Genomic DNA, 27,945 nt, shown 5'->3' with positions numbered 1-27,945 from the left:
CTGAGTATTAGTGTTCTTCACAGATACTAGTACTAATACTAATACTAAAATTAGCTGTACTTTAATGCTGAAAGTTCATTCTCAAAAGTAAAAGCTTTAGGGTGTCCCAACGAAGGAATCCACTGGTGTGGGTGAAATTATGCTGCGTGTTAGTCTATCTCACGCGGCTGTAAAGATTACTTAAATAGATTGCACTTTGTTACATTAATCCAATTTTAACCTTTAATCTGACTCCAATTTATAATAAAGATTTAACTTGAATATCTCTAATTCAACTGATCAGCCTATTGGTTGTACTTTTTTTTTTTTTTAATAGATTATTCTAAGCATTCCGTCTTTTCAAATAATCATTCAGTATGGTCCTGGATTCGCTTAGAGCCTTGTGCTCGGCTAACGATACCTGCTCACGGAGGCACATTGGCCAGTCTGAATCTTAGTCAGAGGATATAACGGTAAACTAATATTCTTTAAGTAGGCCGCTCAATGCTTGCTCATTCATAAAGAATCAGAAGGTCCCAGACATGGTGCTTGATGCTCCATCCGTTCATGAGCCTTCAGTTTGTACTATCCTGGTCATAGATTTGCAGTAACACCAGACTACATAAACAACTAGATATAAATGATTTCAGGAAATTTCAGAGTTAATCAAGAATTATACATTTATTTGCTAGGCAATAATCAATAAACAAATGTCACATCTAAAACAAATAATAGAAGAAAGTTACATAACATGATTGGTATAAAACCAAATAATTTATCAATGCAGTTTACTGGAGAATTGTTAAAGAGTTACTGTACCTGGCAATAGAGACACACAGAGCCTGTGTGGGAAGTTCTGTCTTCCCTGAGTATTTTGCCAAAGATCCTTAAACACCCAAACCATCATAAACACTTGCAAATTTAAAGTGATAAAAGCTTTGCAATCCCTTTTTTAGGACAGAATGTGACCTAAAAACCAAATGTCACCTAGACCACCTGGTAAGGATCTTCTCCGGGGCAACCCTTATGTCAGTAGCACAGAATCTCCCCAAACCTGAGGTCTGTTCTACTGATGTAGGCCTGAGATCATATTTCCAATCACACTGAGACCTTTAAAATAATATAAAACATGTGAAGGTAAAATGTATACATTCCTAAAATGTAATTACTGCATTATGCAAGTAAAGTAGCTTGAATTCCGGGACCTTCTAAGTCACCTTTCCATGACATGGCCGTCTCCCAAGGAGGGAAAGAGGGGGGTTAAGGATGGGTGACTTTCTCTCCTCAGATCAAAGTTCTCGGGGGCTAAGATCATAAACAGATCTGACCAACCTTACAAAGCCCACATAATTATATATTTTTAAATGTTGTGCTAGACCGAAATCGTGCTGCCTATATGTTTAGATGCCTCAGAAACATTGAGCTGAACTTGTGTTTTAGCCAAAGTTTTTGTCTTATTTCTAGTACTGAAAAACGACCTGAGAAAAGGCACATCTCCAATTCACTGTGACTTTCTCCTCCTGACTCACCTTTCTCATCTGCCTTCTGTGAAGAAAATGTATTTGTATGAAAGGCATCACAATAACTCTCAGTCATAGCCCCATAGGAAACCGAGGGCTGCAACTGAGAAAGATGAAAGGGAAATGAGGGGTAAGACTGAGAGAATGCACTTTCAAAAAGCCTTGCATTCCAGTTGCTAAAGGGGGATGACAATAATGCTAGTATCTCGTACACTCACTGCTTGAAACAATTTTGATGACTGCTCTGCTGATACACATGCATATATCAGTTAGATACATGTGCAGTAGGGGGGAATAATTATTTGATCCCCTGCTGATTTTGTAAGTTTCCCCCTTACAAAGAAATGAACAGTGTAGAATTTTAATAGTTGGTTTATTTTAACAAAGAGAGACAGAATATAAAAAAGATCCAGAAATAATAATATTGTGATATTATATATCAATTAATTTGTATTTGGTCCCCTACCAACCAGCAAGAATTCTGAATCCCATATAAGGATGATTCTGAGAAAGGTGAGGGATTAGAACAAAATTACAAGGGAGGAACTTCTTCCTCATAACATCTACGGGAGTTTTTCCTTGCCACAGTCACCATGGCTGCTCATCAGCTATAAATACACACCATTCACCTTAACTCTTAAGGTTCCCTGGTGGTCTAGTGGCTAGGATTCGGTGCTCCCCGATCCCCGGTCATGGAACTAGCCCCAGCCATTAGGGTTGCACAAGCCAGTGCAGCCCGGATAAATGGGGAGGGTTGCGTTAGGAAGGGCCAAATCGAACATGCGGATCATGAATACGGATGATCCGCTGTGGCGACCCCTAATTGGAGAAGCCGAGAGAAAGTTTATTCACCTTAACTTTTAGAATTCTGTAAAGCTGCTTTGAGACAATGTCTGTTGTGAAAAGCACTATAGAGATAAACTTGACTTAACAGGAAGACTTCACCACATGAACGGGGCCATGCACTGTAGAATCCTGGGTGAGAACTTCCTGGCCTTACAATGACAATGACCCAAAACATACAGCCAAGGCAACAATCTGGTCTTGTCCAGCCTTATGCAGGTCTACAATCTTGTCCCTGACCGCTTTGGTCTTGCCCATGGTGGTGGAGAGGTTTAAATGTAAGAGGTTGACTGAGGCTTTTTTACAGAAGAACAGACATACATTGTTGTTATTTTTATTAATTTGACAACTCAAATTCCATGACCCTTATTTAGCAATTTCTGGCCTCAATTAATTATGAGCACAATTAACTGTCAGTGCATGATATACAAGAATAACATTTTCCTGGGTCTGCTCAGCTTTACACCTCTAGCTCATTGTGCAAAAAGAGAATTTGCTAAATCAAGTGCCATCTAAATAAATTTGCAGTGATTAATGGGATAATTAATAGACGGTTAGGTCTACTCATGCAGCAATACTGAAAATGTACAATACACAGATGTTTTGGGGGTTTTTTTGGCCAAAAATTTCACAATCTAATTCACATGTCATATTCATCAATTAATCTTCATTTTATTGTGCACTTTTTTTTTTTGTTAACTTTGCTAAGAACTTCATCCGGCTTCTACTTTCTGAGGTTTTCTGTCCCTTAAGGCATATGCTTGGTGTTAAAGGCAGCGGTCTAGCTCATATTAAATTACTCCATCTTGGAAACCTTGGAGGCATAAACTCCACACAGGTTATTGTGGATGGGGCACCCAAAAAGCCCCTGAATAAGCCGACTTTCAATAAGCAGGACTTTCACTTCATATAAGACTTGACTGAACTTTAGTCAAAAACTCACAAACAGATTATAGCTCATAATGTGTTTCTTCCCCGCATACATTTGCATTTCAAGAAATCAAAAAAAATTAGAAATCAGAAAGATCACAAAACAGTGTACATATAAACTGTTGCCAAAAGTTGTCTTTTTCTAAACAGCTTTAATTGCTTTTATTAATTCTCATAGATATATTTTTTTCTTTATATTTTACAAACTTTGTGGAAAGTATTACGCAAGGAGCTATACATGTTAAGTCTGCTTGTTAATTGGGATATGTTTGTCATCAACAGATATGTTTAACATATTAATAACCTGGACTTTTATAACTTTCCACCAGTTCTTCATAAAATCTGCAGTCAGTCACATGAAACATACAGTAGCACATGTTTATGTTTAGTATATATATCTCGACCTTGGTTAACTCGCCAACCCTATTAAGTCAACGTTCTAATATCTTGAGCACAAGGGGGGGGCAAATTTGCCACTTAATGTCGGTTATGTCAGGAATCTCCCTGCCACGCCCCCTTCGGCGGTGGCATTCCCTAAAGCACCCTGCTTCTTCTCCCGTGCGGGCGAGCTTGTCACAGTCATGCTGATCACACATACCTGACTCTCATAAAGAAATTTCAAGCACGTTAATATATTGCCGCCATATTGGTTTTCATTTGTCTCGATCATTGGTTATTATTGGCATCCTCTAGGCCCTCGACATAACCGGGTTCCACTGTATATATATATATATATATATATATATATATATATATATATATATATATATATACAGTGGAACCTCGAGCTCATGAGGTTAGGGACCAAGACCGTCATGAGTTCTGAATTTTCGAGACCTTTTGATACGCCCCTTCCAACCCAGTAAAAACCCAAAGAACACTATACGAAATCGATTTAAATGAGTAAATAACACTATTTCAGTCCATAACACTTAATTATTAGACTATTTTAACAATACTTTATGTAAATTAACAGCAATTACAATGCTTAATTAAAAAAAATAAAGTACAGGTACAGTAAAGTATGCAGTAGAGAAGTACAGAAAATACAGTACAATACAGTACAGAAAATACAGTAATGGGTACTCACTTTATATAGTATGCTGAAGTGTGTTTAAATGAGATAAACCTTAATTAGAAATGTTAAAACTAGTTGTCATATATATATATATATATATATATATATATATATATATATATATATATATATATATATATATATATATATATATATTTGCCTAATTGTTTTACCACCTTATTGTTTATAATATATTTAATCATATCTTATTTCACCCAAATTTGTTTCTAATTCTTTATATTTTATACTTATAGACCTTTAGACCTTTACTAATTGCACAATTCCTGAGCAGCTGATTTTGCTAGTTTTCATTTCACTACAAGTTGTATTCTGCATATATATATATATATATATATATATATATATATATATATATATATATATATATATATATATTTAGAGTAAAAGATGTTGGACAAATAAAGTCCTCTTCTGCCATTAGTTGATTACTAAAAAATATATTTGTATCTGTATTAGGTTTGTCATCTTAGTCTTAACTGAAGGCAGGACACAAAGGCAACACTTTAAAATGGTTATAGTGTCAGTATAATACATGCTAATGTGCCATTTATATTTGGAAAATGTAACATGCCCTCACTGACACATTCAAATGCAACAGAAAAGAAGAATCTGTGTTGCTGTGCATTGATGTACACTGCATTACCTCCAGAGTCACAGGTGCAGGAAATGAACAGGCACCAATGATCCTGAAAGACAAGGCAATTTAGCAGGTTTTGCAGGAATAATGAGAATAGAACAGAGATGTCATGGGAGGTTGAGCTGCCCCATGAAGAAGGAATGTGAGAGAAAGACAAGAGGCCACTTCCTCTCCTACAGAATCTATGTCAAGGTATTTGCAATTTAACATGTGTAAATAGGGGTTATGGAATTGCTCCCTTCACCTCATTGTGCACTTTTTCTGGAAGATAATGCTCACAGTAACTCTTGTCACTTTCTCAACATAGGCAGGAAGAAGACAGATGCAGAAAGAGAGAGACAGACAGAGAGAGAGAGATGTATCTAGGGGAAATTGTTGAATCTATGTTAACTGCTCAGTTGGTCCCAGAAGTTGGTGCGCAAGACAAGAACCTTCTCCTTAGACATTTTCAACTAAAATGTGGAACCCGGTTATGTCGATGTCCTAGGGGTGTGCCAAAAAGCATCAAGATAACCCGATGATCGAGATAAACAAAAATCAATATGGCGGCAATATTCTAACGTGCTTGAAATTTCTTTATGTACATGATGTGCGTTAATAAATGAGAATGTGCATGCACGTGTTTTGGAGGTGTTTTTTACACAAAAGCATTGCTGCGATTTGTTTGATGAAGGCATGCTATAAAAATACATACAGTACATGTTTGTTAACTGTCAGGAATCCACCTGCCACGCCGGTGCTTTCTCGGCCGCTTTCTCTAAAGCTCCCGGCTTCAATTGCGCACATGTGGTGCTCATTTAGCATTATCACCAGCTCCTATTTAAACTTCCACACTCTCACTGTCCGTTATTGTTGGTATATGTTGGTTCACGATGGTCGTTGTTATCGCTCATGCGTATCCCGGTACATGCCTTCCCACCGGCACTCTCTCAACGGCTGCGCTTTTGTCTTACCAAGCATGGCTTTCGCCTTCCGTTCATCGCATAACATTTAACAACAAAAGGCATATGTGCACTAACTAACAGCAGAGATTCACCAGTATACAATACAACACCTGTAGCATCTGTAAGGCTTGATTTTTCCGCCACTTTCGCGAGTTCTTCTGCGGCTGCACAGCACCGATCAAGATAACTGACGTTAAATGGCAAATTTTTCCCCCCTTGTGCTCAAGATATTAGGGTTCGGCGACATAAAAAAGTCGACATAACCGATAAAAAAATGCTTAGACAAAGCGAGAATTCGGCGGTTCCACTTCAAAAACGTCGACTTAATAGGGTTGTCGAGTTAACCGAGGTCGAGATAAGTGGGTTCCACTGTATTATATAAACTGTTATATATAACTGAATATGAGGGTGATAGCTGGCTTAATTCAGACTGCATTGCATTTTGTTGTAATGTTTGACCTTTGTACAGAAGTCAAAAAGTTATATAATCAGAAACTGATTAAAACTCATCTCCAGGATCAATGTACTTGGATGTTATGCTTTTGTGGCTCACAGACAGAAGAGTGTTGCTTTTCTGTTGACTACAACAGCTGCAATTATTAAGAAGTTGTAATATGTCATATCCATGCAGGCTTTAGGCTCTATTCTAATCTGTTTTTGTTTCCCCCAAATTTTCATGGCAAAATACTATATACATGAATGCAAATGTCCATGTACTAAAAATGTATGGCTTTGATTAAATTAACAATGGGTACAAATTAAACCTCTGGATACAAGTCAGTTAATACCTTTCTTACTTTAAGCAATGTGAACATGGCAGGGACATGTATGATTAACTTCAAATTGTATAGTGATTTTTCCTTCTGTCACAGTTTCATTCTTTATGTCAAGGTCCCAGTTTAGAGCTTTCAAGTGCTGGGAATCAGTGAGGATACATTCCTCTGAGCATTCATGAGAAGGAGCTATGCATGAGTGGGACAGAGAGCGCCCTGATATTTTTGGACTCAGAAAAGCATCCCAGCATATTTTGACCGCAAAGAGCTCTATGTTGCTGCAGATGGCAAGATTTTATTTGGTTGCTTTCTGGGGAAGAAGGCTTCTGGTTTAATCCAGATTAGATTTCTCTCTAAACTGCTGTGAGAGTACAGTACTGAATACTGTCCCTGAGCCATCCACCTCCACAATGATGGATCATTATGTGTCAGTATTGCAACTTCGGTGAATGCTTTCTTGAGCTTGTTAAGGCGTGCTTAACTGATGGCAAAGCAGAATCAGTGGCATAGCTTTGATGTTGAACCCTTGGAACAAGTAGAATTTTACAAAGTACAGGAAGCTTTGCAGTTCAGTCATTGTAGAGTGCCTTGGTGGGACCTGGCTGACGTTTTGGCGGCTCTGTCTGAGCCCCCCCTTCGAGCCTCTAGCCGAGGCATCTTGGAGGCACCTTTCAATCAAGACCGCATTCTTGTTGGCCATCTGCTCTATCAAGAGGGTAGGGGACCTGCAGGCCCTTACTGTGCCCCCCTCCTTCCTGGATTTTACCTCGGGTATTCGGGTATGGCCAGTGCCTTTCTGTACCCCCATACGGGTTACATCCCCAAGGTGCACTCGGTCATCCCACGACCCGTAAGATTACAGGCATTCTATCCTCCTCCGTTCCAGGCCCCCAGACCAGAAGAAACAGAACTGGCTCTGTCCGGTGCGCGCACTGGACACCTACGTCCACAGGACGGGTCCTTGTAGAAGGACCAATCAGCTGCTCGTCTGCTACTGCCCTCGCAAGAGAGGCCTCCCTGCTAATAAGCAGACTCTGAACAGGTGGATTGTTGATGCTATTACATCATCTAATGAGTCCTCTGGTCTCCTCGCTCCCTTCGGGGTCGGAGCTCACTTAATCTGGTACCTGGTGCTAATTTCCTTGATTATCTGTCAACCCCTCTGCAAGATGGTGGGCCTTTCTAAAGTGACTGAAAGCCTCCGGCAGCAGGTTGTCCAGATGAAGGCCAAAGGGATGACCCTATCAGCCATAGCAAGACAAGTTGGTCGTTCCAAATCTGTGATTTCAAGAATATTGAATCTTTACAACATCACAAACTCATTGAAGTCCGCCAAGAAGGCTGGTCATCCACAGAAGACAAATACAAGAGAGGACAGGATACTTTGCTGAGGAGCATGTTGGGTGGACAGAGGAGAACTGGTCCAAAGTTCACTTTAGTGATGAAAGCAAGTTTCATTTATTTGGGTCCGATGGGAAACATTATGTTCGGCGACAAACTGGAGAAAGACTGAAACCAAAGTGTGTAAAAAAGTCAGTGAAAAGTGGAGGAGGAAGTGTCATGGTTTGGGGCATGTTTTGTGCAGCAGGAGTTGGGCCTCTTATACAGCTCCATGGCAGAGTGAATGCAAATGTTTATCAGAACCTTCTTCAACAACATATGGTTCCTTCCATGCATTCACCACCCAATCAGGCTGCAGTGTTCATGCAGGACAACGCTCCATGTCACACAGCAAAACGGGTAAACAGTTCCTTAAAACTGAAAACATTGAAATAATTACATGGCCTGCCCAGAGTCCTGATCTCAACCCAATAGAGAACCTCTGGAAAATTCTTGGTGACAAAGTTATGGCCAAGAAACCCACTAAAGTCACCGAACTGTGGAGGAGACTGGAAGAAGAGTGGACCAAAATCACACCAGAGCAGTGTGAGAGACTAGTGCTGTCCTGTGGCCGCAGATGTGCTGAAGTCATTCAGAGCAGAGGCCTGTACACTTCCTACTAATTGCTGACTGTTGTAACCTTCAGAAAATTTTGTTGTAATCTTTTTCCATGCTACAGTAATTATTGTTCTCTCATTTTGATCAGTGTGTTCTCTGCAAAATAATGGTTTTTTTTTAATGCCTTAGTTATTTTGTGGAAAAGATGTTTTGGTAGCATGGTATAGACAGGACAAAAACTTATTCAACTGTTGAGCAGTGAAGATGACATTATTTCAGAATTGTTAAATTGTTTATAAATTGTTCTCTAATTTTGATCGCCAGTGTATGTAACACTGTTGGTCCACCCCGCTAACCTTTGTGAGGTTCTATAACCTAGACCGCAGTACCACCCCTGGCCTCTCAATCCTCCTCTAGCTGTGTTTGGCAGACACACACTAGGCAATGACTGGTCAGTCCCTGCATCTCTATGCCACACCTCCAGCATCTCTGCAGTGCTTCCTTCTCCCTTACAGAAGCTGCTGCTGCCCTCACTCATATGCGATTTATACTCCAGTTCATGACTTTACCTCACCGGCGTTACGTAACCTAGAGACGTTTGTGTGGTGGTGTATTGTAGTCCTTGGCAAGAGTTCACAATATTCTGGAAACTGACAAATTTCATATTAATTTGCTTCTCCAGTCATTTTTTTTTTTGAGAATCAACACTGGCACCTGCACAAGTGTCAGTGAAAATGTTTTCAGTTAGTATCCTTGCATGAAAGCTACCAGTGAGAGTGAAAAGGTTAGAAAACACATTAGACACTGCTTTAGAGTTCAATCTGTTCTCTCTAATTGATTGGCTCTAATTAGCTTTTCTAATTGATTTTCTTCAACATTTACCCGATGGACTTCTATTCTGCTCAAAGCTAAAGAGATTAGACACTGCCAAGACCTACTTATTTACTATTATCATTGTGTTCTGTTGCAAATGCCTGATCTAAAGCATGTGAAGTAGTGATTTATTATGTATTGTTAGTTGTATTATGTATTGTTAGTAGTTTAGAAGTCTTGCCATTTTCTATATTATAGTAAACAAAAGAATTTGACTGGGTAGGTTAGCATGGGCACAGTTTTTTAAAATTCAAACAGTTTTATTGCACATAGAGTAGCATAAAGTCTAAAATAATAGTGATATGTATAAGAAGTTTATTTATTATAATCAGTGTTGGTCAGTAACGCCGTAAGTAACTTGCTTACAGCAGCGTCGCATTGTAGGATTGGTGGATAAACCACTGTAAACACGAAGAAGACGCATTGTAGGATTGGTGGATTACCAGATTACCCTCTGTAAACACGAAGAAGACGCACTGTGGGCGTGTTTATTTAGGTCTGTGCAGCAGTAAAGAGTCGAGGCGAGAGCAAGATGAGTTTCTCAAAGTGGAAATAGGCTCATTATTTCACTTTAGTTCAGTATAAAGACAAAAACTTTTAAGTCAAATGTAAGCTGTGTCTTTCTGGTTCGAAGGTCGTTTCTACTGCGATAAACAACAACTCCATGCTAGAAGCTAGAAGCTAACTCGGTGTTCTGTTCTACATTGTTGATAGTTTTCATACTTCAGCTGTGAAAGGAACATTTTTAAGAGCTCAACACAACAGCAGAAGCCACTTTAGTTTTTGATTGTGAATATATTATTCAGCTTGTTTTGTTATTTATTTCAGAAATCCTTGTGATATATCTAGTTTGTGTTGGTCTGACTTAAATAAAATAGTGTTTAAAAATTACTTTGTGTTTAAGTCAGTTTTGTGTTTGTAGACCATAACGCATAAAAGGGCATTAATGGGAACATTAAAGAACGTTCTTTAAAAAAGTTACCCAAAAGTTACTTTTAACAGTAACGCATTACTTTTTGGTGTAAGTAATCAAAAAAGTAATTGAATTACTTTTTGAATTAAATAACGAGTAACTTACTATTTTTTAGTAACGAGCACAACACTGATTATAATTATAATTAATGATACAATAACAAGTCACAAAGCTAACCAATATTTAAAGTATCTAACAAAAGTAAGTACATCCCTCACATTTCAGCTACCATTTTAGTATATCTAATTAAGGAACAATACCATAGAAATTAAACTTGTATATATTTTAGATAAGGCTGTCACAATTAACTCAATGGAAATTAATTTTAATGGCACTAATTTTATTAATTCGCTATTAATGCAGCGTGCGTATCTGTTGGAGCATTTTTAATAAAGGTATAAATAAATAAATATAAAAGTGGTGAAATTAAAATATTCAACCAACACACATTTATTCGTGACGTCCTTTCTTTACCCAGGTATAAAAAATGTATCAATAAAAGTCAAGCCAAGTCTCAAATCAAGCACCATAATCCACCATGATGCCACATATGTGCCAAATAAAAGCGTCCATGTGGAAACACAACAAAAGTTTTTACATTTACAAAAATATTTTGTCTTAATGCTCTATGTTGAGTTTGGTTTCACTAATAATAAACATACATTTACATATGGCATCCATATTTGTCCATGACCATGTTGATTAGAGTATTAAAAACTTAAAAAGTATTAATATAAGGTACATTTAAAACAGATATAAATGTGCAATTGAGTTGCAATTGTAATCACAATAAAAGAGAAGATAAGACAAGTCTCGTAAACATGCAACATTTTTGGTGCATCCACCGGTTACCATGTTGTTGGCCTGAAGTTTGAAGCTGTTGGTGTACGAACGAGGCCTCCTCTGGTTTATCTGTCTTGTTCCATCTCCTCCAGAGCTGATTGTTATACAGAGTTCTCTCCAGGGATCAGAGGCTTAGTTTAATACAATACCATTCGGTTGTAGCCGATTTTATTTTTAATGTGTAAAGCTATTTTGGCACTACACAGGGAGATGACGCTGCCTGATTGGCTGAAAAAAAGTCGGAATTGCGATAAATAAAGTGAGAATAACGAGGAATAAACTCAGAATTGCAAAGGAAAATAAAACTGTGTAGTGGAAACAGGCTTTTTCTCCTCTGCCCTCTCTGTTTTCTCCCTGTTCCTGCATTTTTTTAATTCTGCAGCGTCTTCTGTGTTTAACTGTCCAGAGCACGCCAGAGTTTACCGGGTGGTACACCAGTGATAGCGCTCCACGGGGAAACACAATGCTCCAAGTGTAGTTAAATTGAATAAAAGACGCAAATAATTTGCCTCGATGATTAGAGGAATGAAAAATCGTTTCAGCCCTAAATATGTGCAAGGCTGCAACGAGTGAATAAAGTTGCAGTTAGTCTAGAAGTTACTACTAAATCATGAAATCTGGAGAGATGCTGGGCCTCATGTTGTGCACGTGCTGAGACACGTGCTGATATCAGAGATACCAGAGCAACTTAATATAGCTATAGATCAAGAAACTATACCTGATGTACTTCAAGTGGCTGCATCTCTTTCATTAATTTTGAGGTCCACCTTAATGGGATAATGATCATTGCCTTCCAATAGAGCATTCTGAAAGTCAGAACATAAACACAGAACATGGAACAGCAGCAGTTACCTGACTTGATGGAACAGGATTAAATGCTTAACCCATTTTGTGGTGTAGCAATCTAAGTCAGAGGCTGGGATACTCCACAGTAAAAAAAAGATCGGTGGTCTGTTAACACAAATCAGAGGGTATGTTTGGCTGGCTTAAATAAAATTGCTCTGATCTAGTATAAACATTTTATGGCACTTAGCACTAGTGCCCAGACAGGTATTTTGCACACAAGTCTAGGAGGCACTGGACAACTGCAAAATCAATTATACCATAGAATATCACTGGCAAGAGGGAATAAAAACCCAACCTGGTTGACCATTCCAAGAATGATGACCAACAAAATGCAGTAGGGACCAAGGAAAAAAGCATGCCATGCTGTGACAGAACAGTGCTTAATTCGCATTTTTATAATAATTATTAATTATTAATAGATGAGATGATAATAATACATTATTGAGTTTTGATTCAGTAATTATTTTTCTCATCAACAATAACAGAAAAATAGAAATCAGCTTATTCTTATTATGGATAGATTACAATACTAAAAATAAGTTAGGACTGTGATAAGATTTGCTATGACAGCTTTACTATGAGAGAGCTAGAAGGTAACACAGACATGAGGCATCTCTGGGATAGAAGACAGCCCACCACACCACTGTCAACAAATTTATGTGAACATCTGAGAACAAGAGGACCACAGCATCCAAAAATCCTAGTACACCAAAACTTTTTATAACCACGATCCCTCCAGATTTGCATCTTTGTAAAACAAATAAGCAAATAAGATGTCAGCCTAGACTGAGTCCCAAACATTAAATGAATGGATGTTCCATAACTGTTGGGCTTTGTAAGAGAAGCTCTGCCCCCTGCTGTAGTCTTCACTATTCAAGATACCAACAAATAGCCTGTGTCTTCTGATCGAAATAGGCGTGGCAACTCATAATTTACCAAATGTTTGCATAGGTACGACGGTGAGAGACCATTCAGTGTTGTATATGTAGACAACTCACCAGTGTGCTGCTTCTATTCTTAGTTAATTTAGTGTTCCTAGTACAATCATTATACCATGGTGCAAATTTTATTTCCCTCTAATTACTTCTCTTTTAAGGGGAGCCACATTATTTGGAGTGTGAAGGAATGCTGGTTCTACACAATGAGTAGCCCAGTCAAGGTCTATTAGATTAGATTAGATTAGATTAGATTCAACTTTATTGTCATTACACATGTACAAGTACAAGGCAACGAAATGCAGTTTGGGTCTAACCAGAGTGCAATAACAGCAAGTGCAGGATATACAGTTTTTACATTAATTTACATAGTTAAATAAAATGAAATATAGACTATAAACAGTAATTTAAAGATGTATATGTACTATAAATGTAGTATACAGATGAATATATATGTACTAAAAACATAATATACAGACTAATATATATATGTACTATGAATATAATTACAGATGAATATGAATATATATGTACTATGAACAATAATATACAGATGAATATATATATATATATTTATATATATATATATATATATATATATATATATATATATATATATATATATATATATATATATATTAAGAACATGATATACAGATGCCTATTACTATTTACAGAATGATGTAAACGGTGAACATAATATTGCTATTACTATAAACAGAGAACGAGTATATATACAATGGTGATAAGTTTATGGTTAAACTTATGAGCAGCAATACAAAAAAGAGCAGTGTGCAAATGAGCAAAGGTTTGTGTAAACAGTTCGTGCTATAACAAGTGTGAGGTGAGAGATGATCAGTGTCTTGGTGAGCATAAGTTTTTGTTCAGACAGTCCATTAGCAGATGACGGAGTGTGAGGTGTGGGGGGAAATGTGGTAGTGTATCAGTGAGTGTCAGAGTTCACTAAAGAGACAGCTCTAGGAAAAAAGCTGTTCTTTAGTCGGCTGGTCCTGGTCCGGAGGCACCTGTAACGCCTGCCGGAGGGCAGAAGAGTAAACAGTCTATGGGCGGGATGAGAGGAGTCCTTAAGAATGCTGCGAGCTTGACGCAGACAGCGTTTCTTCTGGATGTCCTCCATGGCTGGGAGTGAAGTCCCTGTGATGCGCTGGGCAGTTTTTACCACCCACTGCAGTGCCTTACACTCTGCAACAGAGCAGCTCCCATACCAGACTGTGACACAGCTGGTCAGGATGCTTTCTATTGCACAGCGGTAGAAGTTCACCAGGATATCCAGGAAAAAGAGGCGCTGGTGAGCCTTCTTGACCAGGCTGGAGGTGTTGATGTTCCAGGACAGGTCCGCCGAGATGTGGATCCCCAGGAACTTGAAACTGGAGACGCGCTCAACAGCCATCCCGTTGATGTGTGTGGTGTCATGTGTGCCTCTTGCCTCCTTCCTAAAGTCCACAATAAGCTCCTTTGTCTTGGAGGTGTTAAGGAGCAGGTTATTGTTATTGAACCATGTGGCTAGGTGCTGGATCTCCTCCCTGTAGGCAGTCTCATCATTGTTGGTGATGAGACTAATCACGGTACTATGGGGCCAAACCTCGTTGTAGTAGCTAATGTAGCTGATGTACAAGTAACATAGTAATATGGTGAAGTATATGCTATGAGGCAGATATTAAAGGAGATAAGGAAAGGATTTGAAATAAGGTCGGACTGTAAAAATATGACTATATTGTGTAAATTTAATCCAAATGATAGTTTAAAAAGAAGAGTGTGTCCTATTACATTCTAATGTAATAGAATGTGAATGAATCTAGAGTGGACAAAACTGCAGTTAGAGACAAATTGTCTGCGAGTAAATAATTTGATTTGATGTTGGTCTAAAGACTCTAAATGTGTTGCAGTTATGTTTTGTGTGATGCTTAGATTTTTTTTATTATAATATACACTGCCCAACCAAAAATAAAAGTCACACACTTTAATATTTCATTGGACTGCCTTTAGTTTTGATTACAGCATGCATTTTCTGTGGCATCGTTTCGATAAGCTTCTGCAATGTCACAATTATTCCTATCCAAATGAGTTGCAATAATTTTTCACCAAGTTCTGTATGGATGATGGGAGAGTCACACCGCTGCACAAAGTGTTCTCCAGCACATCTCAAAAATTCAAAATGGTGTTAAGGTCTGGACTCTGGTGGCCAATCCATGTGTGAATATGTTGTCTCGTGCTCTCTAAACCACTCCTTTCACAATTTGAGCCCAATGAATCAGAGAAGAAAAAATCCATTGATGGAATAACCTGGTCATTCAGTATATTCAGGTAGCCAGCTGACCTCATTCTTTGGGCACATAACATTCCTGAACCCAGGTTGATCAACTGCAGCAACCCCAGATCATAGCACTGCCCCCACAGTCTTGTATGGTGGGCACTAGGCATGATGGGTGCATTAGTTCATTTGCCTCTCTTCTTACCCTGATGAGCCCATCACATTGGAACAGTCTTATCAGACCACATGACTTACTTCCTTTGCTCCAGAATCCAATCTTTATGCTCCCTAGAAAATGTAAGCCTTTGTTTCAGATAAGCCTCACTTTCTAAAGGCTACACAGCTGTTTAGTCCCAACCCCTTGAGTTCCCTCAAGCTCTTACTTGCTCTTACTTTCACTATTAAACACAATCGTGAGTTGTTTACTACTACTACTACTACTACTACTACTGTTGTTTTTTTATGATTTGATTTCACCAAAGGTTTGGGTGATCGACAATCACCATCATTTAAGATTTTTTTCCAACCACATTTCTTCCTCAGAGGTAATGGTTCTCCACTATCATTCCAGTTTTTAATAATGCATTGGGCAGTTCTTAACCCATGTTTAGTAGTTTCAGCAATCTCTTCAGATTGCTTGGTAATGTTATTCGTAATAACCTCTGACCTGCTAAAGAAGTAAACCATTATCATATGTAAAAAACTATTATAGAGAACTTATGCTTGCCTAGAAACCTAAGATGGCCTGCTATGTCCAGCACCCTGACTCCTAGTATACACCCAACCTGTGCTGCTGGTGCCCCTATAGGCTTAACTTATTTCAAGTGCCTTAGAATAGTGTCTAAAACCAGAGCTATTTTAGGTTTCTCAGAAGGAACTTTACTGAGGAGCGTAAACATGTAAGACAGGCAATGCAGAGAGAAGTGGTGCTTTAATGGGTGAGCCTTAGCATTAGCTTTGTCTTTGGGAGTAAGCTGTCAAGTCATCCCCCACTTGCCCTGCTGTGATGCCAGAGTCGGGGGTTGCTAACTCCATCTAAGGATTCTAGACATTTCCATGCAAAAACTGTACTGCTTCCACGCTCACTAACCCACTCTTAAATCTGTATACTCTATTCTAATGCTAGTATCTTCTCCGTCAAAGAACTTATATTTCTCACAAATAAAAGGTGATAGCTCAGTGTCTATCGCTCTGGGATGCTGGTTGAGGCTCTGGGTTACTGATAATGACAGGTTGCCACCCTTGGGGCACTTGATCAAGGCCCTTAACCCTCTGTGCTCCAGGGGTGCTAAAACAAAAAAAAAAGGTTTTCTAAAATGATTACAAGCCACAGAAAAAGACTAACAAAACCTTCTGCACTTCACACTCCACAAGCATTATTATTTTACAGCATTTCTTCACACCTGCATAAAACATTTGCATAGTAATATACATTTATACCTTATTTTCTGTCTTAAGTGAACCTTTAAGTGACCAATGTCATATATATATTCTATCACCATTTTATATTGACCACTGTCCTGTAATGAGTTTGTTTCCTATGACAGACTTCATGAGCATTGTCTTTTTTCTTTATGCCTTTTAGAAGCAGAGCAATGATGAATGAATCCATAATGGCATTGTCATCTCTGGTGAGCCTGGCATTGCTGTTCCTTAGTGTTAAAGCTGTGCCACAGCGCACAGACAAAACAGTATGGACAGCTAGGATCAAGCGGCAAGCTACAGATGGAAGTGGCAACACCAACAATCAAAGCCAGCCTATGATCTTCAACCATGTATACAACATTGATGTTCCACTAGAATCTCTGTGCTTACTGGATCTGGACTCACAGGGATTTACAGAAAGTGATAAACTGGGGAAGGAGTATGAGGAGCAATCAATGGACTCGGAAAACCAAGTGACTTTCACCCACCGCATCTACATCCCCAAGACAGTGTGTTCATGCCCAGCTTCAGCCATGCTGCAACACCTAGCCAGTCGTATAGAGATGCTAGAGAGAGAAGTTTCACAGCTCAGAGCACAGTGTAGTGGTGCTTGCTGTGGAGATAACTTAGTCCTGGGTGAGTCTAAGATACATGTATTATTTTTTATATATTTTATATTGTGTTTTCTCTTAGAACTTTGTGCTGTGGACAATTGTTATTTTTGTTATAAATTGTCATTTATTTAGCAAAATAGCTATATATCAAAAATATTAAAGTAATCAAAGATAAGTAATATGCATTTAATTAATATGTTCTGTTTATAAAAATTTGTCATACTTAAATTGATATTAATAAACAACAATTGCAATTTCCAACATGGAAGTATATGAATCCGGCTTACTTCCAGTCAGTGTTACTTTCAGTCTAGTATATAATATTCATTATTAGACTCAATATGATCATATCCATCAATGAAAAAAATAAATTACTTTCTTTCTGTGCACAATCTACATTTATATCCAGAGTTGCTCTAACTATACAAATATCTTCAGAACTAAACATGTGATCTAGGTATTTTTGGCTATTTACAAACATCATATGAACTACATCATATGTTACTAGATTACACATCAACAAATACATTTACAAGTGTCATTCTTTTGAATTTTGAAAAGATATTAGTAATACAAATTAAAATAAATACATTTACAGCCAAACTATAGACAAAATTATTTTCAATAAATGCAATGACCTGTGTCCCTGGGGTATTAATGAGCTGACATCTTAAGTCTCTGGAGCTCCATTAAAGGAAATAATAGTATTAAATTAAAATATATTCCTGCAGTTGGTGTTTTGATGACAGTGTCTAACATATCGCTTTGAAAATTTTCCATCTTAAATCTTTTTTCTTTGTTTTCTTCTTAGACCGGCTGGATTTTGGCCATCACTGCAGTGGCCACGGCACCTTCAGCATGGATGTTTGTGGCTGTGTGTGTGATGAAGGCTGGACAGGCAAGAACTGCTCAGAATCACAATGTCTGGGGAACTGCTCTGGCCAGGGTGTGTGCGTCGAAGGCATGTGTGTGTGTGACACTGACTTCAGTGGAGAAAACTGCTCAGAGCCAAGGTGCCCTGGTGACTGCTCAGGCCAGGGTGTATGTATTGCTGGAGAATGTGTGTGTGAGGAGGCCTATTCCGGAGATGATTGCTCTTTAAACAGATGCCTGAATGATTGCTTTGATCAGGGGCACTGCATAAATGGAACCTGCCAGTGTAGGCAGGGATTCCTAGGTGAAGATTGCTCACGTATCTCTTGCGCTAACAACTGCAGCCACAAGGGAGAGTGTAAGGCTGGATTCTGTGTGTGCCAGGAGGGCTACATAGGAGACGAGTGTGCTTCAGGTGGGTGTTGCTTCCCATTGAGAACATGAAATGTCATCTAAAAAAAACAGGTTGAAAACCACCAATCCAAATATCTTGCCTCATTCAAACTTAATGCAGCATGAATGCACAATGATAATCAAAGACCAGAAAGAATACAAAACAAATTGTTATCGTTTGTAACAACAGGAAATAATTTGCAATCAGTACAAATATGATTTTGATTACTCAAGTGCATATTGTGCAGTGAGTGATTTATTTATTGTCTGCTTTTCACTTGTACCGTAATTTCCGGACTATTAAGCGCACCCAAAATATAAGCCGCACCCACTGAATTTAACAAAGATTTTTATTTTGAACATAAATAAGCCGCACCTGTCTGTAATTCCTACACTAAGACTAATGAACTTTACACAGGCTTTAACGAAAGACAGTGTCTGCTACACGGCTTGTATCTAAACAGTAGCCTACCAAGGAAGTCATTGTTCACTGTCTTTCTCCTTCCTTTCACAACAATTTCTCTCTTTTTCTTTTGGCATCGTCGTGCGTTTAAAAATCACCATCGGTGAAGCTTTTCTCCCGATGCCGTGCAGCTCAGAACATAGGTGAAGTGCGTTTTTTCATGCCTGGTTGTTTTCAGCGTGAGCTGCAGGTCAAACGTCAGAGGAACATCGTCCATATTTATGATGTGGTGCAGCCCGATTCAGTGGGAGCACATCTGATTTAATATAAAGAGTTTCATTGGTTGACGGGAACCCGTTCAGCAATTTAATTGGTTTAATGTTATGGGGCTCAGTTTTTTGTCATGAAGCTTGTGAAACCCAGAAAAACCCAGGAAAAATCCCTATATTAGCTGCTTTGTTGGTTAAGCCGCGGGGTTCAAAGTGTATAGTCCGGAAAATACGGTATATCTAATGTAGCAAACTCAAAGGGTATGTTAAAATAAACTCACTAAGCATACCAACAATCAAGAAAAACAGATGCATATTTATATAGGCAATTACTCAATTTAAACACTGTATGCCTGAAACCGCTTACTATTGACTTTTTTACAACTGTTTTCTAAAGCTTGTGTTCACCAAAGAAAATTCCACTTCATAGTTAAAAACAGTGACTACACTAGTCTTAAAATCTTTTGCTATCAGAGTAAGGTAAAGGTAAAAGCAGAATGGTAGGCAGAGGTGTGTGTTTCCGGATGTATAGCTGGAAATTATTTAATGAGCTGTGGGTTTGTGGTGTGGGCTTAAGATTTTAACTGTTTTAACAGTTTTTGACTGGCTTAAGATTCATTTTGTTCCACAGAAAGCTTAAACAGATATTTCCTTTTTCAGTACTTACTTTTATTTAAAGCCTGGGGACATGCTCATGCTTGCAAACTGCTTTCTGAAAGTGTAGTCTGTTAAAAAGTTTTTTAACAGAAACTAAAATTAAATGTTTTCTAAAATATCATATTAGAAATATTTTTGCTGTTGGTTTACAAACTAGAGTATCCATTAAAACCCCTCAGACTGAACAGGTGGTATATACAAACACAGATAAGTGAATCAAGTGTTTCCTTTGTATTTCGTGTTTAATTCATGTGGAGATAATCACTTAATTGTATTATACATTTATTTATAGATCACTACACTTAAAATATAGGCTCATAAGTGTATATAACGCTTTTTACTTATTATAGCTCATTATAGCAACCAGGTTCACACATTTGAATCTTTTTTTAAGCTCCTCCTAATAAACACAGCATATGGATAACAGATAACGTAAACCACAGCAACACACTAAAAAGCATAAAGCATCCATCAATCCATGATTGATAGAAATGTTGATATAAACACTAGATAAAATGGAAATGCTAAACACTAGATAAAATGGAATATGATTCGTGAATACACTGGATAAAAAGTTTTTTCCCCCAAATACATTACATAACAAATCTTTCGCTTCTGAGACTTTCTATTTCTGTTTATTGCTGTCTCTTAAACTTTAAATGTCGGTGTGGTTAATGTGACACTGCTTCTTAAGTTGTCTTTATGCAAGTATCCATGTATTATGCCTTCATGTGCTCACAGATACATGCTCTCAGGAGTATAAATCAGCTCTTATAGATCTGCATCATTTTTAAGCTAGGTTTAGATTTTTAACGAGGTCTTTTAGAAAAATGTAGGTGCTTAAATCTTTTAGGGATAAGCAACTGATTCTCTAAAACCACTCCAAATCCATGCAAATCCAAGTCTACCTAAAGTAAGAGAGCAGCTGCACACAAAGAGCAATTAAACCCCCTGCTGAAGCCCCTGGACACACACTGTAACTATAAAATTTGTGATGTCCCTGAGTTTAACATCATTCACTTGCTGAAAGTCACATTTACTTCAGAAGGCCTGCCACATTAGTCAGGCCTGGTCAGTTTCTGAATAATGTCCACTTGCTTTAACAGTTGTTTTGAGAAACAAAAAAGAAAGAGTGGAAAAAAACAGCTACATTGCTGAAAACAGCTGTCACCTTATAAGAAAAAAAGCAAGATGAAAAGAGAAAATGGGCAAATCACACTACCTTTTCAATGCTATTCGATTCTCATTTTCTTGACGTCGAGGTCGTTGGTTAAGGCAAAATTGCTCATTTCAATTCAATTGAGGGGAAAACCACAAGGGGGTGACAAGAGAGAGGTGGGATAATACAGAAAACATCAGTTCAATTCTAATGCTCCTCACAGATGCTTCAGGCTATAGGAGCAGCATGAAGTGACATTATAGATACAGACAAGTAACAGCAAAATAAAACAGTTTTGTTAAATGGGATGTTAATTATATGGAATTGCAAAAAAAAAAACAACAACATTTAATTAATATCTAATTAATTAATAACCTAATATCTTCCTGGTTTTGGTACCTTTTTAACTTGTTCCTGAAACAAAAGACAAAAAAAAAAGTTTAAGGGCATATAAAAGAAGATAAAATGTAATAAAACACAATAATCTGTGTATCATAGATTTTTAGACGTCAGCAGTAGAACTATCAAATTTAAGTTCAATTAAATGAATTTTTATTTGTATAGCGCTTTTAACAATGAACAATGGCTTTATCATTTTTTATCACTTTTCGAGATGGCATAAGGAAGAAACCTTGAGAGGAACCAGACTCAAGAGGGAACCCATCCTCATCTGGGTTGCACCAAATGTCCATTTATTAGAGATAAACACTGTTGAGGTGTGCAGAGATGGTGATCATATGCAAGCTGTAGTTCTGGGTCAGTGTAGCAGACTGTTGACACTGTAACTACACTCTTTATTTTTGGTTACATGTTAACATTGTGACCACAACAACCCAAATTTTACAATTGCACTGAAATGATACTGAATAAATAGATTAGAATAAAAAAGAAAATTATCCAGTGAGATCACTCTCAGCACCATTTTGATAAGGTTTCAACACTTAAACCATAGTCAAACAAGTAGGGAAATCCAAAGCACTAATTAGGGTTTTTTTTTTTTTCAGCAGTGCTGGTAAGTAAAAAAATATACACACTATAAATTAATTATAAATATACACTGTGTAAAAAAAAATCAAAAGATTGCCATTATTAACATAGGAATAAAAAAAAAACCACAGAGTATCATTAAATCTCAGTATTCTTCAAGAGTTCAATGGTACAGTGGGAAGAATAGGGATTTTCTTATTTTGAAAAGTAACTGAATGACTTTCTTGTCAGCAGTATTGATCTTTAGCTGATCCTCAGGGGCTGCATAATACATCTAGACAAAGCTCAATCGCAAGAAAAGCCCATTATCAACACACACTGTTTCAGCTTTATAATGCAGAAGTAGGCCAGTATAAAAAATGGAGGTGGTTCATCTCAGCCACTGCAGCATATGGCCAAAAGCCACACTGCTAATTAAAATTATCTTGAGCAAGGCTACACTGTGAGCTGTGTCCAGCTGTACAAGCCTTGCATGAACACTAAATATAACTAAATAACCCTTTCAAAAGAATCTTTTCATCTACATGTCATCTTGGAGAATAGTTTTTTGTTTGGTGAGAATTTTGGGATCTGAATAAAAGGCATGCACAGTAAAAAAAAATACACACTTTTTCTTTTGGCATTTACACAGTCTCCAAAATATGACTCTGTAAGACACCTTTATTATGCATTGGGGCACCTTCAATGTGGCTTTTCTGTTAGCTTTACTGACACGTGTTTGGTCAGGACAATCCCCTATGCATGATGCTTGAAAGTTAACAATGCAGAATCTATTTCGCATGGTGGGGTCATTTAGACCTGCTGCCAATTAAGAAATTACAAAATCCAGCACTCTCAACAAATTATCTTTGTGGAATCTTTATCTTGCCAAAGTTCCATCTGTCCAGTGCTCACAAGGGATTCACCTGCTTTACACTAATTATAGTCAGTGTGAGTCAAACCCACAGACTTCTAGGGGGTGCTGAGTTCCTGTCATCTTTCCCTTTAAATGTCCAACTTATAGTACTACACTTTTAAGCAGCACCCACTGAATAACATGGAGCCAGAATGTTTTACAACTGATAACATCACTTATTAAATGGCAGGAGTTGATGACAGTGTTGCAGGAATCTCCAAGGCATAGAGTTGGTGAAGGTCTATGTTTATTTGAGTGCTGCTTGTTATGAATCATTTTTTTTTGGATATAATTGCTTTGGAATGCAGATTCAGTCTTATTAAAAAAGGTTCATTTTCCAACAGAAGGAGAGAATCACATTCTTTACAGGCTAGGGAGTTGTATGGTGTCACAGGGTATGCAAGTGTCTGGTCTCTGGTGTAAGGTCAACCAGCTGGTAGTGTAGGCCATCAAGTTCTTGATGCTTGGCACAGGGTAGCACAGGGTCAAGCATGTCTCTCAGCCTTCCACAGTGTCTCCACAGGTGGATAGATTCACGATGGGGAAAGACTGCAATAAAAAAGATTGAGGTATGGGTTTAGTGGGATAGAAGGTCTCTCTCTCTCTCTCTCTCTCTCTCTCTCTCTCTCTCTCTCTCTCTCACACACACATGAACACATCTCTCACAATCCTTGCTCTTTCTAACCAAGTCAGAAAAAAATAAACAGACAACACTTAATTTCATTACCTATTTTTTTATTAGCATGTTTGTCTGCAAATACAAAATTAAATTACAATTTAGTTGAAAAGTACAGTTTCATCATTTACTTCTTAAGGAAATTAATTTAGCTGTTATTATGAATTTCCGTGTTAAACTATGTTGTTCTGGTTACATTCAATTAAGTAATTATGTTTTTATTTATAGGATGTATCCAGAATACTTCGATCAAAGCCCTTTCTAGAATAATTGAGTGCATTTTTTCTGACTGAAGCATAAATGGTTGAAAATGCATTCGTTGAAAATGTGTGCAAGTTGACATCTTACTGATATCCCAACTATGATGCAATTTATTCGCTGTATCTGGTTGAAATTCCAGATTAACCTTTATTACAGCATGGGACAATGACTTGAATGCAAAACTAAAAACTGAAGGTAGAACAATACTGCCACTTTATGACTTTTATACAACTTTCTACCATAAATCGGTGTTTTAGCACCTGATAACGAGGATAATTAATTCCTCAATGATCATTTTCCCAAAAGTGTACTGAAAATGTGAATACAATTTGAGTTAAGCTTATTTATTGGTTCCACTCTGATAATATAAGTATTGAAAAGTGTATGTGAGCTTCTTATGTGAGGAACAGGACTGACAGGGAACTAAAAAAATCCAACCTGCAGGGAAAATCTACTGTTTAACACATCATTGAGTCACACATCATTGTTGTTTTTTAGGCTTTTTTTTAAGCAACATTACTGTATTCTAGAGGACTGCTGTGTTTGTTGTTGAAGGCTAGTCTTGGGCAAATGCTTTAATATAGCTGCATAGTATGGAGAATATAGAAATATTACTGTAGATGCTCATCTGGCAAACTTTCATGCATGCACTTTCCACTTTGTTATAAGTTCACATTGTATTTGAAATCTAAACACCAGCAGAAAAATACTCCCTCCTGTTCTTCATTCTCATTGGTTATGTTATTCTTAACTGCGCATCAAATGATAGCTGTATGTTGGTTGTGTTTACTGGAAATACTGCATTATACTGTTTGTCACTATAATTCTGAACACTACCTTTCAAGTAGTAATCGGTTGATTGATTTTATATTGCACCAAAACAAAAACCCATGTGTTACCTTCCAGGCCTTTTAATTTAAAAAAAAAAAAATTTCAATACTAGTCGTTTTCCAATGTTTTAATATATATCAGGGCTGCAACTAGCGATTATTTTGATAATCAAATAATTGGACGGTAATTTTTCTTTTGTTGATTGATTAATCGGATAAATAATTATAATTTATTGTTTTGCTTATTATAATTATAATTATAATTTGTGTAAATCAACATTTGTATTGTATTTTGCAGATGGCAAGTTGACAATCATCCTTAAAGAAATCAATATAAAATATAAGACAACATTATTTTGACAATTTTTGTTTGGAAAAATACACAGACATTTTATTCAGTTGTAACGCATCTATATATACGCATCTATAATATATATATATATATATATATATATATATATATATATATATATATATATATATATATATATATATATATATATATTATAAGCATCTAGAATAAATAATTTATTTAATTTTGTATGATATTTTTATTATATATGCATACATGTAATATATACAAATATTGAAAACAAGCACTTAAACATGTAGCAAAGCCATAGTAAATCACATTTTTAAAACAGATAAGTTAACTGATGTAGTAGACAAATGCTATAAAAAGAGAAAGGAACGGTTAAACGCAAGCAAGCTAACTGGCTTAAAAAGAAAAAAAAATGTTGTATTGTGTACAAGTGCAAAAGCATTTACTGGAAACCACAACAGTGATTTAAAAATGTGATCATAACAACTGCTGTTATTTGCTGTATATGTTTGCTGGACATTTTGGAGACAAGGTGAGGGAGGTGAGATTGAGATGGTTTGGACATGTGCAGAGGAGGGACATGGGGTATATCGGTAGGAGAATGCTGAGGATGGAGCCACCAGGAAAGAGGAAAAGAGGAAGACCAAAGAAGGAGGTTTATGGATGTGGTGAGGGAAGACATGCAGGTAGTTGGTGTGAAAGAGGCAGATGTAGAGGACAGGGGAGTATGGTGAAAGAATCACATCACTGTGGCAACCACTAATAGGAGAAGCCAAAAGAAAAAGAAGAAAGAAGAAGTTTGTTTACACCGTTTAATTTGAATCATCACTATGTTGCGAGTGAGCTGATTGCGCAACCTGATGCTTACAGGTCACAACAGAACAGATACAGTGCGACTATACAATTTCCACATGATGAGGTTTATAAGATTTTTGCTTACTTTGCTGAAGTTTCGCCTTTATTTGTGACAACAGTGTCTTTTCTTGTCATGTGCTCGTGCATCACTGTGATACATTTATTCCACACAAGCTCCTCTTTACATAATTTGCACGTTTTACAGTCTTACAGCATTTTAATATAAAATTTTTCCATTGCCTTGTATTTAATATAAAATGCACCAATGCCTTAGATGGCTTGGGACGCACACTTTTTCCTGCTGTCGTTTGACCTATAATTTGCGCCATTTTACAAGCAGCTGTGTTATCTTGCCATCATGCTAACCCATAATGTCTGCAGCCCAACTAATCGATTAATGCTTTATGCATTATGGGTGTGTGAATATATAATCGATAATATGTACATGTACAATATGTATATATATATATATATATATATATATATATATATATATATATATATATATATATATATAAACACACACATATTCTTCCTTCTTTGCAGTGGCACCACCGTTGAATTTGCAAGTTCCTGGAGTGACAGAGCGCACTATTGAAATAGAGTGGGAGGGCTCATCAGTTGTAACTGACTACTTGATCACTTACATTCCAACAAGTCCAGGTGGAGTACAGCTGGAATTAAGAGTTCAAGGGAATGTGACCAATATCACTATCAGTAAATTGGATCCAGGTCTGGAGTACAACATCAATGTGTACACTGTAATTAATGATGTCATCAGTGTTCCAGTAAGCACCGTGGTCTCAACCTGTGAGTATTCTTTTTTTTGTACAGATTATGTCCCCAAATCAAGTCAAATTATTATTGTTGTTATTATTATTATTATTATTATTATTATTATTATTATTATTATTATTATTTGATAGTAAATTTGTATGTGAAGTTGGACACTAAGGAAGGAGAAAAAAATGTATACCTATTGACCAAGCTGGGAAGGATGTGCTGCAAGTTAGAGCAATAAAGGATGTAGATAGTAATGAAAAGAGAGAAGGTTGGATGGTGTGGAAATGGTGAAGCAGGAAGTCGATAGGATTAGTAAGGAGGAAGTGAGAACAGCAATTAAGAGGATAAAGAGTGGGACTTCGGTTGGACCAGATGACATACCGGTAGTAGCATGGAGATGTTTAGGAGAGATGACAGTGGAGTTTTTAACCAGATTGTTTAACAAGATTTTGGAAGGTGGGAAGATGCCTGAGCAATGGAGAAGAAGTGTGCTGGTACCGATCTTCAAGAATAAGGGAGATGTGCGGACCTGCAGTAACTACAGAGGAATAAAGTTGATCAGCCACACCATGAAGTTATGGGAAAGAGAGAGCCAGGCTGTGAGAAGAGGTGACCATCTGAGACCTGCGATGTTGTATAGTTTAGAGACAGTGGCACTGAGTAAAAGACAGGAGGTGGAGCTGGAGGTAGCAGAGCTGAAGATATTGAGGTTTTTGTTGGATGTGGTGAGGGAAGACATGCAGGTAGTTGGTTTGAAAGAAGCAGATGTAGAGGACAGAGTAGTATGGAGATGGATGACCCGCTGTGGCGACCCCTAATGGGAGCAGACGAAAGAAGAAGATCTGATTGTAAATCTATAGCTGTAAATCAGTTTTTGGGCAGCGAAGCATATAGTCATAAGACAAACAAGACAAACTTTTCAGCAGCAGATTATAAATGTGTGTAGCATAATTGAGAGTGTGACCATCATTTAGAACATGAATTGGATCATAGTAATATAGGTAACTACAAGTTTGAAAGATATTATCTCTATGCTTATAGCTTGAATAGCTGTATTGGGCATTGAATTCTATTTTTCTTTGTAGGAGAAAATTTGGGCACCATTAATCGATATGAACACAATCAAATGCAGGTTTAA

General features: G+C 37.4%; 1 protein-coding gene across 3 annotated transcripts in view; it reads left to right on the top strand.

Moving 5' to 3' along the window:
* tnr (tenascin R (restrictin, janusin)) overlaps window positions 1–27,945 on the top strand; it is a 147,038-nt gene that overhangs the window by 76,590 nt on the left and 42,503 nt on the right. For all 3 annotated transcript variants that reach the window (XM_046852324.1, XM_046852322.1, XM_046852323.1), the window contains 3 exons: window positions 16,991–17,466; window positions 18,256–18,732; window positions 26,571–26,834. In XM_046852324.1, the coding sequence (XP_046708280.1) occupies window positions 17,001–17,466; window positions 18,256–18,732; window positions 26,571–26,834 (1,207 nt within the window). In that variant the 5' untranslated portion in view covers window positions 16,991–17,000. The remainder of the gene's footprint in view (window positions 1–16,990; window positions 17,467–18,255; window positions 18,733–26,570; window positions 26,835–27,945) is intronic.

The sequence above is a fragment of the Silurus meridionalis genome, chromosome 6 (genome assembly GCF_014805685.1).
Source record: "Silurus meridionalis isolate SWU-2019-XX chromosome 6, ASM1480568v1, whole genome shotgun sequence".
In the NCBI taxonomy this organism is placed as follows: Eukaryota; Metazoa; Chordata; class Actinopteri; order Siluriformes; family Siluridae; genus Silurus; species Silurus meridionalis.
Note: the sequence above shows the minus strand (reverse complement) of the source record. Positions and strands in the feature narration are given on the sequence as shown.